Genomic DNA, 20,649 nt, shown 5'->3' on the forward strand with positions numbered 1-20,649 from the left:
ATGGGTTAACGGCGATGTTCGCGCGGCACTCACTGCGCGGACCTCCGCTTTTAATTCTCCTAACACGGAGGAGCGTAAACAAGCCAGTTATGCCCTCCGTAACACTATCAGTGCAGCTAAACGCCAGTACAGGCACAAGCTTGAAGGCCAGTTCAACACCACTGACTCTAGAAGTATGTGGCAGGGAATTAACACAATCACGGACTACAAGCGGAATAAAGTCTCCGCCATGAACACCGCTGCATCTCTCCCGGACGAACTTAATACATTTTATGCTCGTTTCGAGGACAATAACACCGCCCTCGCGGAGAGAGCACTCGCTGCTGACGCTACAGAGGTTGATTCACTCTCCGTCTCTGTTGTGGATGTAACCCGATCATTCCGACGGGTGAACATCCGTAAAGCCGCGGGTCCAGACGGCATTCCGGGCCGCGTCATCAGAGCGTGCGCGAATCAACTGGCTGGTGTTTTTACGGACATTTTCAATCTGTCCCTCTCCCTGTCTGTAGTCCCCACATGCTTCAAAACATCAACCATTGTGCCTGTACCGAAGCAAGCTATAATCACATGCTTAAATGACTGGCGTCCTGTTGCTCTGACCCCCATCATCAGCAAATGCTTCGAGAGGTTAATCAGAGATCACATCTGCTCTGTTCTGCCCCCTCTTGGACCCATTGCAGTTTGCCTACCGCAACAACCGCTCCACTGATGATGCCATTGCATCTACAATACACACTGCTCTCTCCCACCTGGAAAAAGGAACACATATGTGAGAATGCTGTTTGTAGACTACAGCTCAGCATTCAACACCATAGTGCCCTCCAAGCTTGATGAGAAACTCCGGGCTCTGGGCTTAAACAGCTCGCTGTGCAGCTGGATCCTGGATTTCCTGTCAGGCAGACGTCAGGTGGTTAGAATGGGCAGCAACACCTCCTCATCACTGACCCTCAACACTGGAGTCTCGCAGGGCTGTGTTCTCAGCCCACTCCTGTATTCCCTGTACACACATGACTGTGTGGCAACACATAGCTCCAATGCCATCATTAAGTTTGCTGACGATACGACGGTGGTAGGTCTGATCACTGACAATGATGAAAGAGCCTACAGAGAGGAGGTGCACACTCTGACACGCTGGTGTCAGGAGCACAACCTCTCCTCAACGTCAGTAAAACCAAGGAGCTTGTTGTGGACTTCAGGAAGAAAGACGGAGAACACAGCCCCATCACCATCAATGGAGCACCGTGGAGAGAGTCAGCAGCTTCAAGTTCCTCGGTGTCCACATTACTGAGGAACTCACATGGTCCGGCCCACACTGAGGCCGCGTAGAAGAAGGCTCACCAGCCTCTTCTTCCTGAGACGGCTGAGGAAGTTTGGAATGAACCACCACATCCTCACACGGTTCTACACCAGCACTGTAGAGAGCATCCTGACTGGCTGCATCACCGCCTGGTACGGCAATAGCACCGCAGACAACTGCAAAGCCCTGCAAAGGGTGGTGCGAACTGCCAGGAACATCATCGGAGGTGAGCTTCCTCCCTCCAGGACATATACACCAGGCGTGTGTGAAAAAGCTCGGAGGATCATCAGAGACTCCAGTCACCCAAGTCATGGGCTGTTCTCACTGCTACCATCAGGCAGGCGTATCGCAGCATCAGGACCCGCACCAGCCGACTACATGATAGCTTTTTCCCCAAGCAATCAGACTGTTGAACTCTTGATCTATCAGGATCAATAATTAGCACTGCACTTTATTAATCTATAATCTCACACTGGACTGTCAACATATTCTCCTCAATACAACTGCTATATATATATATATACACATATATATTTCATATACTCCCACTTATTGTATTGTATTGTATATTCTGTTCTATATTCTGCATTGTATATAATTATTGTGTTGTGTAAGTATGTGTACATCTGATTTGTAAATTGTTTTGTGTAAGTATGTGTACATTTGATATGTAAATTGTTTTGTGTAAGTATGTTGTTTATTGTAATTGGTATATGTCTCGTCACTGTCATGACTGCTATGTTGCTCGGAACTGCACACAAGAATTTCACCTACTGTTGCACTTGTGTACATGGTAGTGTGACAATAAAGTGATTTGATTTGATTTGATTTGGAAGTGCTACAGGAAGTGTCTGGACAAACTGACTGCTAGAATGCCAAGGATTTGCAAGGCTGTCATTGCTGCATGTGGAGGATTTTTTGATGAGAACTCTTTGAAGTAGTTTAAGAAGTTTACAAATTGTAATAGTAATTTTTCACGTTATTAATGTCCTGACTATACATTGTGATCAGTTGAATGCCACTTTGGTGAATAAAAGTAACAATTTCTTCCATAAGAGCAAAATCTGTATATTATTCCAAGCTTTTGGCCACCAGTGTCCTCCTCTGTGCCTATACCCAGTCTTCATAAAAGAATCATCCAGAAATAACAAAGAGAAAAACATACTCTGAAATATTGAGGGCTACAAGGTGTTCTTCATTTTAACAATATTTTCTGAACCGATAGCTCTGAAGGCAGATAACTGTTGTTTGTTTGTGTGTGTGTGTGTGTGTGTGTTTTGGTTATTTTTTAGTTAACAAACTGTAAATTACAAGGGTATTATGCTATAAACGTGGTTTATGAGGACATTTCTAGTGTCCCCATAAAATCACTTAAAAACAATACTAAACTATGTTTTTTGAAAATGTACATTTTAGGGTTAGGGGATATAATCTATAATTCTTACAGTATGAAAATCGTTATGGAGAGTCCTCATAAGGATAGCCGCACCAATATGTGTTTTTATGTGCGTGTGTGTGTGTGTGTGTGTGTGTGTGTACTAGAGAGGACAGTAGCAGAGATATAAACACACAGATGGTGCTGTGATGGCTCACAGGCACATGCTACTTTGTACTTTTCCACCTTCCACCTACTCACTCGCACACAGTAAACCTGGCTTCCTTTAGATTTTGTCTCACTGCTGCTTTTAACAGAAACAGAGCTTCCTGTTAATCTTAATGTTTTTTGGTATGCCTGGCCAACCATCAAATGCATGACAGAGCAAAAGAACACACTTAGAGGTTTAAAATGTTACCATGAGATAATGAAAATCGTGAAGCAAGAGAAAAGCTGATACACTGATGTGTATCAAATTACACATCAAATTACAAAATAAATTACTGTGAAAAAAGAAATTATAATATCGCATTGCATTATGTTAAAAATGTGTTTTTGTTTGTTTCATTACACAAACATTATAGACATTACAGTTTTATCATCTGTTAATGCCTGATCTTGTGTAAAGCTTCTTTGAAACGATGTGTGTTGTGAAAGGCGCTATACAAATAAAACTGACTTGACTTGACTATTATTTTAAATAAACAATGAGAAAGGGATTTTTGCAAAGCTAGACAGTTGTCTGTATAAAGTTGTCTATTAATTGTAATAAATTGTAGAAATACAACTGTAAAATATAATGTGAAGTAATGCAATAGCCAGGAATTTACAGTAAATTCACACAAATTTTATTACAGTGTACTATGCTATGCTATACTATACTATACTATTAATATTGCCATAAACAGCCCAAGGGGAACAAAAGTCATTTGATGATTGTGTATGTATGAGCAACTGAACAACTGTATTTAACAACCTAACACATAGTACAAATGCTGAGCCAAATATTATATTAGTGTTAGCCATATTATCAAGTGACAGACATAAAATATCATAAAGACAGACATACAGTCTCAGATGTCAAGATTAAAAGATATAGGAAGTGATATGGGATTTGCTATCCTTAATTTGCATGTTTATATTGTTTATTGCATTTAATTTTTTCCAAATAGGATTTTTTCCCCCTGCTGTTTGTGACCCTATCAGAACAAGTCTGTGACCTATTTTTGTGTTGTAACTGACCAGTTAAGAACTACAATAAGTAATATGCTGCACGTAAGGCATTTTGTACCATCAGCCAGGGTTTATTTTGTGATAATAACCGGCTGACTGTACATTCTGCATATTACACAAGAATAACACTGCTTACCAAATAAATAAAAAATTGTCATTAACATTTAATGAATTTGTTTTATTATCCGAGAAGAAAGACTGCAGAGTGATCGAGAGACATCCAACTAGCACAGCAAGGAGACCATTTGCCTGGGACAATGGTCAATTACAGTTCTGCATTCATTATACAAAACATTCTTTCTGCAAAAGCCATGGTTGAACAATCAGAATCAAGTATTCCAGAGAATTTTGTAATATACTATACTATGCTTTAAAATGCAGTGGCACTGTAGCTGTCAGTGTTTTGTTCTTGTGCTTTGTGTGGAGGAGGAGACTGTTTGGTCTGCTCATCTCTTTCTCCTTCACAACTCTTCTCATGTTCTCTTGCTTACTCGTTCGTCACTCTGTCATCCTGTGCCCTCATGACATTCAGGGAGAGCAATGAGGGGGAAGTATTGGGAGAGAGAGAGAGAGAGAGAGAGAGAGAGAGAGAGAGAGAGAGAGAAGAGAGAGAGAGAGAGAGAGAGAAATTATGTATGAAAATGAACATGTCTAGAAAATATGAAAGATTTATGTATACAGTTTCTGTAAAGGAGAGTTAAAATGAGAGTGAGAAAGATATCTGAATGTGAGGATGGAGAGAATGTGTGTGTTGTTAAGTTTAAGAAGGTGGGTGTGAATTTAGCTTGAAGTGGAAAGAGTATTTTTAAGTGTAGACTTGAGAGGTGTTTTACAGAAGAGAGGGAGAGTGAGACAGAGAACCAGACTGAGTACTTATGCAAGTGAGAAAACAAGGGCATATTAAATGTCCTCTGTTAAAAATAGAAACCCTCCTTGTCATTTGTTTCTGAAAACTCTCACCATTGTTCTGTAACAGCTCATGTATTTACAATAGTTTGTGAGTTCCATATCTGACTGTGAAAAACTGTGATAAGAGATAAATAAAAAAACACCTTAGATCAAGACACAGATTAAAGGGCTAACATTTATTGTGTTGTTTTATCTATAATAACTGCAAATTGTTTGATGCAAATTAATAAATGGTATTGTGAATATTATTGTCGTTTATCCAGTGCAGTACATCTACATTTTTATATTGTTTTAATTTTTGTTCTTTTTGTAGATCACAAAGCAGCAGCTGCAGACCACTAAGGATCGCTTTGAGTCTTTTCTCAAAGGAGACACACAGATTGTGGCGGATGAGGCCTTCATCAATGCAGTTCAGAGCTACTATGAGGTAAAGTGCCATTGTGACTGTAGAATGGCTGGCAGAAATTGAACTTTGTCCTGCTTATACAGACATTCTAATTAAAAGAAGTAATCATCCATGACATTATTGGTTGCACTTACTTTTTTAACACTTGCTTTTGACCTCAACCCTGGCAGAGAGTGCTTCTAGTTTGATGTTTCACAAAATATATAATAACGTAATGGTGTCTGGATTTCACAATGAAGTACAGTATATGTTAAACTAAAAAAGGAGTCAGATGCTTAACATCTTAACATCTTATTTGCTTTCTTAATTTACATTTCTGATCTTGCATTATTTATCAGTACATGTTAAAAAAGTTTGTCTTCTGTGAATCTTTCATCCGCTTCTGCTGGTTCTGCCAAATGAGATTGTAAGGGGGTTAAGATGTGCAAGGAGGAGGCGGGAACCGGCTTAATAATATAAAAATATTTTATTAAATAAAAAGACACACACACACATACAGGGCAGCTGCCCGTAATTCTCTCTCTCTCTGTCCCACTGCAGTCTCCAGTCAGCCTTTATCCCTCTCTAAGGCTTGATTAACCTAATTACGGTCCGGGTGTGTGCATCACAACACGGCCCCGCCCTCCGCCCTGTCACAGAGATATTTAGGCATTGTTATAGCAAACTCATTTTCAGGTTTAGCTCCATTCCTAACCTAATCTCATGAAAATTCAGAGACTGCAGCAACACTTTTTTGTAAAAAGATATTACGTTCTTTCTGTCCTGGTTCCACTGGAATGGAAAAACTCAGCTCAAAGCCGCTCTCAATGCCAGAGAGCTTCTGCTGTTAGCCCTGGTACAGAGATTGTGGGCCGTGTTCACAATGGCTTACTACCATGCTACTTTTACTCCTTCTAAGCCACATCAGAAATAGTAAAAGTAGTATGTAGTATGCCATTTCGAACACATACTGTGATTGGTTTCAGTTCACGGTCAGTGCAATCATCATAAATGTGCACGATTACAGTCAGAAAGTTGCAAACTTTATTTCCAAATGGCCAACGTATAAAAACTTTGTTAATGTATTGTCTCACTTTTGCCCACGGTGAGTTGCTTGCGCCCAGCATTTTTCACTTCTCATTTGCATGAAGATGAGAATTCTCAACTTTTTTGATGCTCTCGGCTTCTCCCTATGCTTGATCCACACTGTTGTCAATCCCACAATGCACCTTGCACCGTGGCACTTGACATCCATAGGAATGAATTGAAAATATTTGCGCTACTTCACTTAAAACACGGCAGTGAAAATGTACGGTCACTGGAAAAAAGCGCTCAACCCCACTCAAAACACTAGACAGCTTACGCATTGGGATGTGTTTGTAATATGCAAAGCCAGTGCGTTTTTTTCTCTCATTGTTTTCAGTATATGAGCAAAAATATCATCTTATACATTACATGCACAGTTACAGTTGGAAAGACACCAGCTAGTTTTCTAATGCACACAATGTACAAACAGTGTTGCTTTATTACACTTTTGCTAACCCAGCCAAAGTATTGCCACAATTAATGTGTGTGCAATCATCATCTATTTGAAGTCAGAAATATACATGATGATATGATTAAATCACTAAATCCAGCAGAAACTCGAGCATTAAAGGCATATTTTAAGCACTTATGACAGACGTCACTGTTTTCAGCTCACATTGACTGGCTGCCATTCAAAATGTTTAATTCCTCATTTGCCTAAAGCTGAGGAAATTGAACTTTTTCGATGACATCGACCACCCTCAGCGCTTTCTCACAATCTTCCTCGAGAGCTTGGTGCTTGACTTCCATAGGAATTCATTGTAAATGCTTGCTCACGTTCGCTCAAAACGCGGTAGTGGTAACGTACGGTTACATGTATCGCAGCAATACCAAGGTGAAATGCCCACTGTGTGATGCTAAAAACTAGTTAAACAAATTAGGAGTTAATACTCTACAGAGTTTTAAATAAGCAAAACATCTAGGTCATTGGTTCCCAACCTGGGGTCCGCGCCCCCCTGCGGATATGCTTTGAGGTGAATAAAGATGCATAAAATGTTCCACTAATAATTTTATATAAAAATATTTTTTCAAAGTTCTTAAAAAAATCATATGCTTACAATGCCAAGATAAGGCAGTCAAAAATGATCTCTTATATAAAATAATTATTAAAATTTTGCGCGCACACCGTCACTTGCCCAATGTGCTTGTTGTCATAGTAACGGCAAAATCAAAAGGAAAATGGCAGAGAAACGTAAATGCGGTGATTCTTCATCAGAGGCGAAGAAAAAGTTAAGACACTATGACAAAACATACATAAATTTTGGTTATATTGAAGGCCAAGACAAGTCTCGGCCAGAATGTGTCTTTTGTGGTGAAAAACTGGCAAACGACAGCATGAAACCAAGCAAGATGAAAAGACACCAGGAAACGAAGCACCCAGAGACAATCGGCAAAGATAAGGAATTCTTAGAGAGAAAAAAAGAGATGGCTCTGTCAAAAAGATCGACAGACATCAGAAAAGTATTCGAAAGAGCAGGTAGTGATTTACAGAAGGCCACTAAAGTTTCCTTTGAGTGTTCGCTGTTGATTGCCAAGGCAAAAAAGCCGCATAATATTGGAGAGGAGTTAATCAAACCCGCCTGCATTAAAATAGTGGAGGGACTATGTGGCCCGCAAGCAGCTGAAAAGGTTAAATCTGTCCCACTTTCTAACAACACTGTTAAAGACAGAATTGATAAAATGGCAGAAAACTGCAAAAAACAGTTGCACGAAAAGCTTAGAGAAGTCCAATTTGCTATACAGCTGGATGAAACGACCACAGTAGCGGGAGAGTCTGTGCTTATAGTATATGTACAGTATGTGGACGGAGATGAGTTGAAATGGGACATACTTATGTCTACCAATTTACCCACAACAACTACAGGTCAGGATATTTTTACGGCTGTTGATTCATACCTCACATCGTGCAATCTGCCCTACACAAATATCGTCGCTTGCTGCACGGATGGAGCTGCTGCGATGATGGGTAGAAATAAGGGACAGCCGTTTGATGGAAAAGGCTCCAGACTGTGTAATTTTCCACTGTATGATACATCGCCAGGCACTCGCCAGTAAAAAACTGTCCAGAGACCTTGGTGACACACTGGCAACAGTTGTAAAAGTCGTAAACTTCATTAAAGCTCGCCCTACCAACCAGAGATTATTTGCACAACTGTGTGAGGATGAAGCGCACCAAACTCTACTGCTACACACGGAGGTGCGCTGGCTTTCACGTGGCAAAGTGCTTGTGCGCTTTCTAGAACTGCAGGATAAAATCCTGGAATTTCTGCGAAATCAAAACACACTGTTGGAGCAGCTGACTGATGTGTTCTGGATCAAAACCGCATACCTTGCTGACATATTCACTCTTTATAATGAGACCAACAAGAGACTGCAGGGCTCTGAGTCAAACATCTTGGAGTGCAAAGAAGCAGTCGATGCTTTTATGCGAAAGCTGGAGTACAGGGCTGGAAAAATGTCACAGGGGCATTTACAACACTTTCCACTGCTGCTTCAACATTCTGGGGGTACCGAGAGTGCATCTTTGCGCGCTGAGTTTTGCCGTCACATGACTTCGCTACAGGAGGAATTAAAGTCCCGCTTTGCGGATGTTGACACATTATCCAAGGAGTCGTGGGTTATGGATCCATTCACATCCAGGCTTGAAGATGTGGAATATCTTGGCTGTGAAGATGAGCTCGCTGAACTACAAACTGATTCACTGTCAAAAAAGTACTTCCAGGAGAATGGATTCAAAAGGCTTTGGATAGCCAGGGGACCTGTTGTCGCACCTAAACTCGCAAACTATGCCATTACAAAGATCATTCTTCCTTTCAGTACCACCTACCTCTCTGAGACAGCCTTCAGTGCCCTCGTGGCTATATAAAAACAAAGTCACGCAACAGACTGGAAGTTCACAGCGATTTTAGACTGGCTGTCACTGGCATTACACCTGACATTCCATCACTAGTCAAAGGCATGCAAGCCCAAGGTGGACATTAGCGTTATGTGTTTACGCTGACGTTATGATTAGCCTTGTAAAAAATAAGGATCTGTGCATGCATGCATGTAAGTAGGCTACATACAGCATTCTACCGTGCATATTTAACATTATGTCATAACATTCATTATTCTATGTTTATACACAAAATCCTGAAAAAAAGATAAACAACTGCATTTTACTAGTTGTGTAAAAATGAAAATATTAGGCTAAAAGATTTCCTGAGTATTCATGTAATAAAAGTCATTAAAAATTTAAAACTAAATTTAGTTACTATATACAGTGTGTGTGTGTATGTGTGTGTGTGTGTTTATGTGCATAGCATTAATATATATATATATATATATATATATATATAGAGCCTATATATATATATATATATATATATATATATATATATATATACAGGTGAAACTCGAAAAATTAGAATATCATGCAAAAGTTCATTAATTTCAGTAATTCAACTTAAAAGGTGAAACTAATATATTATATAGACTCATTACAAGCAAAGTAAGATATTTCAAGCCTTTACTTGACATAATTTTGATGATTATGGCTTACAGCTTATGAAAACCCCAAATTCAGAATCTCAGAAAATTTGAATATTGTGAAAAGGTTCAGTATTGTAGGCTCAAAGTGTCACACTCTAATCAGCTAAACACCTGCAAAGGGTTCCTGAGCCTTTAAATGGTCTCTCAGTCTGGTTCAGTTGAATTCACAATCATGGGGAAGACTGCTGACCTGACAGTTGTGCAGAAAACCATCATTGACACCCTCCACAAGGAGGGAAAGCCTCAAAAGGTAATTGCAAAAGAAGTTGGATGTTCTCAAAGTGCTGTATCAAAGCACATTAATAGAAAGTTAAGTGGAAGGGAAAAGTGTGGAAGAAAAAGGTGCACAAGCAGCAGGGATGACCGTAGCCTGGAGAGGATTGTCAGGAAAAGGCCATTCAAATGTGTGGGGAGCTTCACAAGGAGTGGACTGAGGCTGGAGTTACTGCATCAAGAGCCACCACACACAGACGGGTCCTGGACATGGGCTTCAAATGTAAAACGTCTTACCTGGGCTAAAGAAAAAAGAACTGGTCTGTTGCTCAGTGGTCCAAAGTCCTCTTTTCTGATGAGAGCAAATTTTGCATCTCATTTGGAAACCAAGGTCCCAGAGTCTGGAGGAAGAATGGAGAGGCACACAATCCAAGATGCTTGAAGTCCAGTGTGAAGTTTCCATAGTCTGTGTTGGTTTGGGGAGCCATGTCATCGGCTGGTGTTGGTCCACTGTGCTTTATTAAGTCCAGAGTCAACGCAGCCGTCTACCGGGACATTTCAGAGCACTTCATGCTTCCATCAGCAGACAAGCTTTATGGAGATGCTGACATCATTTTCCAGCAGGACTTGGCACCTGCCCACACTGCCAAAAGTACCAAAACCTGGTTCAATGACCATGGTATTACTGTGCTTGATTGGCCAGCAAACTCGCCTGACCTGAACCCCATAGAGAATCTATGGGGCATTGCCAAGAGAAAGATGAGAGACATGAGACCAAACAATGCAGAAGAGCTGAAGGCCGCTATTGAAGCATCTTGGTCTTCCATAACACCTCAGCAGTGCCACAGGCTGATAGCATCCATGCCACGCCGCATTGAGGCAGTAATTAATGCAAAAGGGGCCCAAACCAAGTACTGAGTACATTTGCATGATTATACTTTTCAGAGGGCCGACATTTCTGTATTTAAAATCCTTTTTTTTTATGATTTCATGAAATATTCTAATTTTCTGAGATTCTGAATTTGGGGTTTTCATAAGCTGTAAGCCATAATCATCAAAATTATATCAAATAAAGGCTTGAAATATCTTACTTTGCTTGTAATAAGTCTATATAATATATTAGTTTCACCTTTTAAGTTGAATTACTGAAATTAATGAACTTTTGCACGATATTCTAATTTTTCGAGTTTCACCTGTATATATATATATATATATGGGGGGAGGGGTCATGGATTGTTAAATATGTACATAGGGGGGGCCCCCAAGGAAAAAGGTTGGGAACCACTGGTCTAGGTTACGTATGTCCGATGGAGGGAACGAGACGTTGTCTCAGAGAAGCGACACTAGGGGTCTCTCTTGAGTGCCGATATATACCTCTGATCTATGAAAAAAGGCCAATGAGAAGTTGGCAGCCAGTATTTGCATATCCCGCCCCCGGACATAGCGGGGCAAATACGGGAGTTCATTCAGGATTTTTCTGAGGAGCCGGACATGGTCCGGCCACAACAGTGGCTCGGCTCAGCGACGTGGCGGGTTAGACACACCGTCTCGTTCCCAGCCGCAGGCTGTTTTCTTTGCCCTGAGGAAGTTTCTCCCGTTAATTCGAGACAAACATGTCCTAGTCAGGACAGACAGCACCACAGTGGTAGCCTACATAAATCGCCAAGGCGGAGTACGCTCCCTCCACATGTCACAGCTCGCCCGTCGTCTCCTCCTTTGGAGTCAGCAGTGACTCAAGTCACTGCGCGCCACTCACATCCCCGGCAACCTCAATGTGATAGCGGACGCGCTGTCAAGACAAAGCTTGCCCGGCGGAGAGTGGAGGCTCCACCCCCAGTCAGTCCAGCTGATCTGGGACCGGTTCGGCAAGGCCCAGGTAGACCTGTTTGTCTCCCAAGAAACCTCCCACTGCCCACTCTGGTATGCCCGGACAGAGGCTCCCCTCGGGACAGATGCTTTGGCACACAGCTGGCCCGCGGGGCTGCGCAAGTACGCATTTCCCCCAGTGAGCCTTCTTGCACAGGTGCTATGCAAGGTCAGGGAGGACGAAGAGCAAGTCATTCTGGTGGCCCCCTACTGGCCCACCCAGACTTGGTTCTCGGACCTTACGCTCCTCACGACAGCCCCTCCCTGGCGAATTCCCCTTAGGAAGGACCTTCTTTCTCAGGGACGGGGCATGCTCTGGCACCCGCACCCAGACCTCTGGAACCTCCACGTCTGGCCCCTGGATGGGATGCGAACGATCTAGCCGGCCTACCACCGACCGTCATAGATACTATCAACCATCTTTATGCCCTAAAGTGGCGTCTGTTCGCAAACTGGTGTTCTTCCCGGGCTGAAAACCCACAGAAGTGCGCGGTTAGGTCAGTGCTGGTGTTTCTACAGGAGAGGCTGGAGAGGAGGCTGTCCCCCTCCACCCTCAAGGTGTATGTCGCCGCCATCGCGGCTCAACACGACACGATAGACAGCAAGTCTCTTGGTAAGCACGACTTAATTGTCAGGTTCCTAAAAGGTGCCCGGAGGCTAACTTAAACCCTCATCCTCCACAATATTTATCATCATCAGGCTGTCTTTTCACTTTGAAAATGGAAAGTACATGATTTGTTTCAGGACAGAAAGTGCTGCATTCACCTCCACATGAAAGCGCATATGTTTTCTTTGCCATGATACGTACTGTACAATGAGCCACGTAAAAATCACTTTGCAAAAATGTAGATATAGTATTGTACAGTATACCCACATAGTACATTTTCTATGAGACCAGGTTGTCCATTCTGGTATGGAAGGATCAGTTTCATAATTCAATAAATTTCAAATGGATAAAATGGGCATTTCTTTTTGAATGCCCGTTTACTCTATATGTCATGCTATAGAAGTTAAATGGGTTGTGATTGCCATTTCATGTTGATTTTAAGAATTTTTTAAATGGTATTAGATTAAGGACATTAAAAAGATTTAACAGTCAGAGATTGTAGATTTCACCCAAGCGTCCCCCATAGTATAATCAGCAGAATTAATGCAAATGAGATCTGTGTCTCTGCCCATGTGTGGTCATGGCAAAATATTAACCTCTCCGTCTAGCGATTAGCTCAGGCTAATGATAGCAGAAAACAATGATATCACAAATCAAGCCCTTGATTATTGTACTGGGTATTTGAAATGTAGGATACCCTATTGTAGTTACCGCACTGCAGATTAGACAAAACATTTAAGTGATGACACACCTTTATTATTATTAGTGAATTACCATACAAATGAGAGTGCCTAAACAGCCCTTCAGGGACAGCTCTCCTTAGCTAAAACACATCTCAAATACAAGTGTTTACACATGCTCTGTAAAGTGATTGCTATGCTAATAGATCAGAGTGTTGTGGTAAGGTCACTACATTACCGATACTTGCTGTTGCTATGGTTTGGTTTCTGTGGATGCTAATTAGTTTGCGCAATACACAGCAGGATGTGGTTATTAGAACAAAATTTAAAACAGTATTCGTTTCAGTGCGTTTAATTGTAATCATTGTAAATAATGTTTACTTGTAGCCATTAGCATGATGAACATACCCTTTCCTGAGATATTCATTAGCCTTGTATGTGAGCGTATGCTGATAAATATTATAAATGCACTAGAATAGCTGTGCGCAAATAGTAAATTCCAAGTAGTACACTTGTAATGTCTGCTACAATGCTCACAAGCCACAGGTTTTAACAGGCAATTAGTTATGAAGTGGGTAAATTGAGCTCCAAGTTTGTTAATCATTGTTATATGCTGCTGTTGGGGCCATCAGTCTATTTTAAGAAATTGTGTTTAATAGCAGAATTCCTGGTGAAGAACTACACTACACATGATCCTGTAGGAAAACAATTCACTAATCAGAGAACTGCAGCAAACAATGTGCAGCAAACAAGCTCTGCGACTGCCTCTCACATGATGTAGTATGAATGACTGAATTGAGTCGGTCTCCCCACACTCTCAAACTACTTGTATATTTGCAAATATCATCCAAACATTTTGGAATAAAATTCAAATATATTCTTTCTATGCTTTATTCTTAACTAAGTTCTGTAGAAACATTTAAATTAAAGGTGCTGTAAGTGATTTTTTATGGAAAAATGTGCAAAACAAAATTCCTACTCCTAGGAATTAATCTAAAGTTATTAATGAGTGTCCTGAGATACCTCACTGGTCTCTGTGACAGCTGTAGACTTTGTAAACAGCAAACAAAAAATGTGTCCGCCAGACTGAGGACATTGGCGCTTTTCACCAGTCAATCATTTTGCTCATTCTCATAGTATTATATTTGAAGTGGATCATTGAGTCTATGATTCTTAATGTTTGTCAGTTGAGGGCATTGTTGTGCCACTCCCTCATGAAATACATTAAGTACACAGTCTTGTACCTTTGTCTTTTTTTTCATATTTTCAAATACTTTTTTGCTTCAAATCAAAGTTTGTCTTGATGTGATTCACCTCAAAGCTGATCTGTTTGGTTCATGCCTTGGAACTGTTTTATGAAAAATTTTATGAAATGCGTATTTAAGAAATAAATGAGAAAAATAATTCCTATACCTGTTGCACTCTATGGCAGGCGATATTAGAGTGTGGAATAACATAAAAAAATAGGACATGCCCATTAGTGCAGGATGAGTCATCAATATTTTTAGTTCATTTTCCAGGAAGAGAAAGACTATCAGTCTTAAAAGCCTATGTCTGGTAAACATTTATTTTGTCTTTTAGTTTACACAAAAATATAGATAGTCTCAAATTTAACAGACACCACGAAATACCCACTCCAATTTAGATTTTATGAAGTTTTAAAATATTTATTAATTTATCACGGTTATTTTCTCAGGTTACAATGATGTTCCAACATGCCACTTCAACAAATGAAGGGCCTATTTGCAGAACATCCAAATTCCAGATCAGTTTCTCATAGCAGGCCACAGGCAGAGAGGCTCATGGTAAACTGCTGTCTGGATTGAAACAAGACAGCAATTTAGAACTCTATTTGTCTTCCTGGACAGAGAAGGTTAGGAGGGCTTTTAAAAGGAACAAAGAAAAGCAGCTGCCAAGCATTTCAATTGTTAGAAACAACATAAATCACATTTTACCACTGCTACAAAACTAGATTTGAAACACTGCAAGTAGTAACAGAGGAGAGACAGTTGGATCTCAGTCAGTTGATCTGATTTATTCTCAATAGCCATTTCAGTTGGACTACTTTTAGGAAAGATGTTCTAAATAATTCAGAATGAGAGCAACTCATTCTCACAGCAAAATAGTAAGGATTCGTTCAAATTTTCTAAATTTGGCTAATTTGTATGATATCTTACGACTGCACTCACCTTCACTACAGCCAATGACGTAGCTGGAAATTGTTTTCATCTAATACTTGATAATTACTTGCTTCTGTCACACATAACAGCTTCCTGTCTTGTTTACACACTTTACTGTTCAGTCAGGTTTAGATAAGGTGTTTGGGTAAGGGCATAATGTTAATAAGCATGTCCGTGACACCTCGTGCGCAAAACACGTGCTTTCTTCCGCATTACACATCCGAACATTTTTACTTGATGAAATTTTACAAATGCATAAGAACGAAATTGTAGAAAATCACACGAAATAGCCAACTCATAAAATATGTACGAATTTTCATGAAATCGCGTTGGAGAGAGAGAGAGAAAGAGAGTGCACGTAGGACTGCAACATTTTTGCCCACACTGATCCCATCATTTCAAAGCAGTGAATGTTTACAGTTACCAATGGTTTCCAATACTTTAATGGCCTTGGCTATATTACCAAAGTAAATAATTGTAGATGATGTTGTATCTATTATAGCATAGAATACTAAAGCACAATTCTGAAGGAATAATATCCTCCAGCAGATTGGAGTGACTGAAAGCAAGGTGAATGTTTTGAAGTTACCTAAATTATTTTTTTTTGAAGGTTAGGGCTGTTTCATTGGTTTTATTGCAGTCCTTAAATCATTTTTGACCTCCCTCTATCTGTGTTACCTCTAGGTTTTCCTAAAGAGTGACCGTGTTGCCAAGATGGTCCAAACAGGAGGTTTATCTGCTCCGGACTGTCGCGAGGTGTTCAAGCGTCATATCGAGAAACGTGTTCGGAGCCTGCCAGAGATCGATGGCCTCAGCAAGGAGACGGTGCTGAGCTCTTGGATGGCAAAGTTCGACACCATCTACCGTGGAGACGAGGACCCACGCAAGGCACAGCAGCGCATGACTGCCAGCGCCGCATCCGAGCTCATCCTCAGCAAAGACCAGCTCTATGAGATGTTCCAGAATATCCTTGGGATCAAGAAATTTGAGCACCATCTGCTGTACCAGGCCTGCCAGGTAGGTGGGAAAAATCAAACCACAATATAGGCACTATATGACTTGCTAGTAAAGACACATGGTCAACAAGAACATATCTTGTGTGAATGGCCCCTTGCTGCATCTTAAAAGGTGTTAATAAATAATAATAAAAAATTAATTGATCAATTGTCACACATTATACATACATTTCTGCATATACATGGTGAAATTATTTATTTTTCACATATCCCAGCTAAGCTGGGGTCAGCCATGATATGGCGCCCCTGGAGCAGATTGGTGGTGTTGGGGCTTGAACCACTTACCTTCTGGTCAGTAACCCAGACCCTTAACCGCTGAGCCACCACTGCCCAAAAGGCCTAACCAAAACTTGTACTGGGCTTAAAAAGTTTCATATGGTCTTCATATTTTAGCTCATTCTCCTCAGCTATATTGAGAGATCTCATCTATAGTAAGCCCCCCACTCGCAGCCCCGCCATTAAATCTCTCTCTTTGAAAGGTTCTTTGAAGATGGCTAACCCACTTTTCCTTTTCTGCTAGCTGAGACTTCAGGGTGGGGAATTAGCAAAGAAAGCCAACAAAACCACTGCCAAAATGACAGAAAATCTGTGTTAGTCCATTTTGTTCTTAATGGACCTTTTATTTCTCAAATGGGATGCTACTTTACAATGGAGCATTTAATTAGAGACTAAGTTTATTTGCTTCTCCAAATTAACTGTCCTCCGTTCGTAAATATGGCCAAATAGGCTTTGTTGAAAGCACTTATGGGATCTATAACATGTTGAAAAATGCTTTCAGGCTCACGTGATGGTTGAAAATCATTATTTGTTCAGTATCAACTGGTAAGCATGTGGGAAGAGGGAAGTTCACCAAAATATCTACTCAGTCCTGGCAGTGTTCATGTCAATGAACTTCACAAAATTGCTGCATCTGCTGACTAAAAAGCCCACAACCAGCATTTTTCACCATTTCTGTGTGACAAGTATAACCACAAGCTGAAGCATTGTTCTCATGACTAACAAATAATGTTTTGCTTCCACGCTAACATTTGCCATTGCCATTATTTATAGCAGAAAATGCAGCTGATACTTAAAAGGGATATTTCACCCAAAAATTATATCATTTATTAATTCTTTCATGGAACATAAAAATGTATGGTAACTGAGGCTGACAATTCCTAATACTAGGGCTAACTTTTGTTAGTGAAATCATCCTACAGGTTTGAAACAACATGATTTTATTTTATTTTTGGGTGAACTGTTCCTTTAAAGCTAAAGTTTTACCCTCTTTTAGACCATAAAATCACCTGGAATTCAAAACATAACTAGTACCATTTTTGAGTAAATTTAATATTAATTAAGTTTGAAATGCATTAGTGCTAAGTGGATACAGATAGACACTGGGTTTTTATGAACCAATAATTCTGTATTTATGTGCATAGACAACAGTTTGAAAATGTTCAGTGGCTAAAAGCACAAATAGTTATTGAGAATCAAAGTTTTATGAGGTTGTATCCACTATAGCTTGACTATAGTTTTCATTTAGGCTCGTAATGCAGAGATTATTTAGAGCATTCGCAATAGCGTATGATTTCTAGCATAGATAGAGGAATCATGACAATCAAAAGAGCTATTCTGAAGCCAAATTCAATAGATCAGGCATATCTAGGATGTCATGTCATCCTTGTAGCAAGATTAATGCTTTTTATGGCCACAAAGCTCTTGTAATTGCTTTGAGTAATTCATAAATTACATGGTCAATCATTGCTGATTTTATACCAGCTTTAAAAACTGCCACTACAAATAGTCTCAGCTGATTTTAACAAGGGTGTTATATACTGGTTTAATTTCCGAGATTAGAAAGACATTGACCATAAGTTTGTTTATACAGTAAATTTGTATACACACGTCTCCATAATTCTCTATAAGAATGTCCCCAATAGATTCATACTATACTTGCTCGATTATACTTAATACAGCAGGACTGTGTAGCATGTTGACTTATGGGTTGCCATTATGTCCTACCAATTTGATGCTGCTGTACATATATATAGTTTAATAAGTGTGCTACAGAACGATTATTTCACCACCTACTTGATTTCATCTGTAGGTTTTTCAGCCTAGCCGTTTATTCACTTAATCACACAAATAAATTCAGCAATTTAGTTTCAATTTAGGTTTTCAATCACAAATTTTATGTATCATGCAGACAACATGCATCGGTCGGATCTCTCCAGATAAAACCAAGCATATTTTGCTTTTGTAAAGCAACAAAAGGCATCTCCCTTGCTCTTTCCCTTTATCCCCAGGACTGTGTAGTTTAGGTCGCAAGGCCAAGTGTGGGAGGCATTTTCTCTTTGGCTGCCAAAAGATTCTTCATACACCACCTGCAGTGTATTTAATGAAAGCACAATCACACTTAATTGGCAAAAATTGTCTGCTCCTCTTTGCGTTCAGTAGGAGCAACTGCGCTGTCGACTGCCCTGCACGTCACATAGAAAAACAAACAATCCATTACCTTCATGAGCTCTGTGACTGTCCACACTGTAGCACAACTAAAAGAGAACACTATAATAAACCAATTTCTGCATTAAATGAAAAAACCTCTTACAAGAAAACAGTCAAATTGTGATGAATGAGAATGAATGTACACTGTAAATGTTTTTTGATGTTTTGACAGTGTTATTAGTGTATTTCCAACTACAACTTACTCTAGATACTGTTTAAAGTATGTTGCTGTCAATTTTGTTGTTTTAACAGTATTGTTATTGTATTGTTGTATTTTCCACTGTGCCTTACTGTAGAAACAGTTTACAGTATGTTACTTTCAAACAGAGCTGTATTTTTTAGGAATAAATGAGCGGGAAAATAATTACAGTAATTTACTGTTAAATTGCATGAGAGCTGGCCCAATCTCAAACATGTACATTCACAATTTAGAGGATAAATTTGTGGTATTATTCTGTGATCTATTATCAAAAGATGAAACCTGGAGATGTCTTATCTGCATTGGATTTACTCATACAATCACATAAAAAGTAGAACAGCATGGGAAATGCAACTTATGGATGTTGAGCCTCAACTCCTCATCACTTTAGCCTTGAGCAGAAGCAAAGTCATCTCTTTTCAAATGAGCCAGGTGAGCACCAAAAATTGCTTTTTTTTAATGCTTCTTGACCTGTAGGAAAGAAAAAATATTATTTAATTTGGTACAGAATGCCATGTGTTTCTCTTAGACTGTTGATAGATTAAATGAAAAGCAAATTGCAATTTTTGCTTATATCTTATTTCTCAAAATGTTCTCCCTTAGAAAAAGCCTGCAATTAAAAAATTTGATTTCAATATGAAGACCACTTTATCTGACCTATACTATCCGCATTCATTTTATAGCTCTCTACTCTTACAACATGTCAACAATTGTCTCAACCATTTCCATTTTTATTTCTCTTGAGTCCCCTGATACTTAATGAAACATAACTGAGAACTCCATGTCAGTTAAAGAGGAACCTCTGCCGTGATTTGCAAGATTAAAACCTACATATATATCAAAGTCAGGTTAAATCTTATTGAGATAATAGAAAACTGTGAATTTGCTGCTACTGTTCTTATTACTCAGTACTTACTTACTCATATACTGGCCCATTCATTCTCATTTCCCTGCAGTCACAAATAGATGATCTCAGTGACAAACAAATAACGAGTAAAATAATACTTTTTCCTTTTTCATTATTTTCTGTTCTTTGATGTTTAGCAGACATATATGATTATTATGTTCATGTGAAATACCGGCAGTGACATTGTTTCTCTCTCTCTCTCTCTCTCTCTCTCTCTCTCTCTCTCTCTCTCTCTCTCTCTCTCTCTCTCTCTCTCTCTCTCGCTCTATGAAAGCTCAGCATATCCTTTCATTTCTTTGCATTTAAAGCTTCTCTTCATCTCCTCAAGAGCAATTGGAAAAACTGATACAACCCATAGTCAGGCATCCCAGGTGATCCATCATCAAAGCAGTTCCAATATGTGTGCAATACCGGATAGAGGAAACAGTAACAGTGCAGACTTTGAATAGAGAGTAAGCAGGGTTGGTTCATTGCGGCCACTGACAGGAGCTGATTATGTGCTCCACTAATCAACAGCTCAGAATGAACTAGCAGAGTTACGGCACACACACACACACACACACACACACACACACACACACACACACACACACACACACACACACACACACACACACACACACACACCCACACACACACAAACACACAGCAAATGATCATTCACACTTCTATGCTATC

The 20,649-nt window shown here is 39.9% G+C and overlaps 1 protein-coding gene across 4 annotated transcripts in view; it reads left to right on the forward strand.

The window, feature by feature from the left end:
* Nucleotides 1-20,649, forward strand: part of LOC127653800 (calcium-dependent secretion activator 1-like) — a 168,617-nt gene that overhangs the window by 40,388 nt on the left and 107,580 nt on the right. For all 4 annotated transcript variants that reach the window (XM_052140571.1, XM_052140570.1, XM_052140569.1 and 1 more), the window contains exons 2-3: nucleotides 5,128-5,241; nucleotides 16,047-16,379. In XM_052140571.1, coding sequence (XP_051996531.1) covers nucleotides 5,128-5,241; nucleotides 16,047-16,379 — 447 coding nt within the window. The remainder of the gene's footprint in view (nucleotides 1-5,127; nucleotides 5,242-16,046; nucleotides 16,380-20,649) is intronic.

Source organism: Xyrauchen texanus, chromosome 13 (genome assembly GCF_025860055.1).
Source record: "Xyrauchen texanus isolate HMW12.3.18 chromosome 13, RBS_HiC_50CHRs, whole genome shotgun sequence".
Lineage (NCBI taxonomy): Eukaryota > Metazoa > Chordata > Actinopteri > Cypriniformes > Catostomidae > Xyrauchen > Xyrauchen texanus.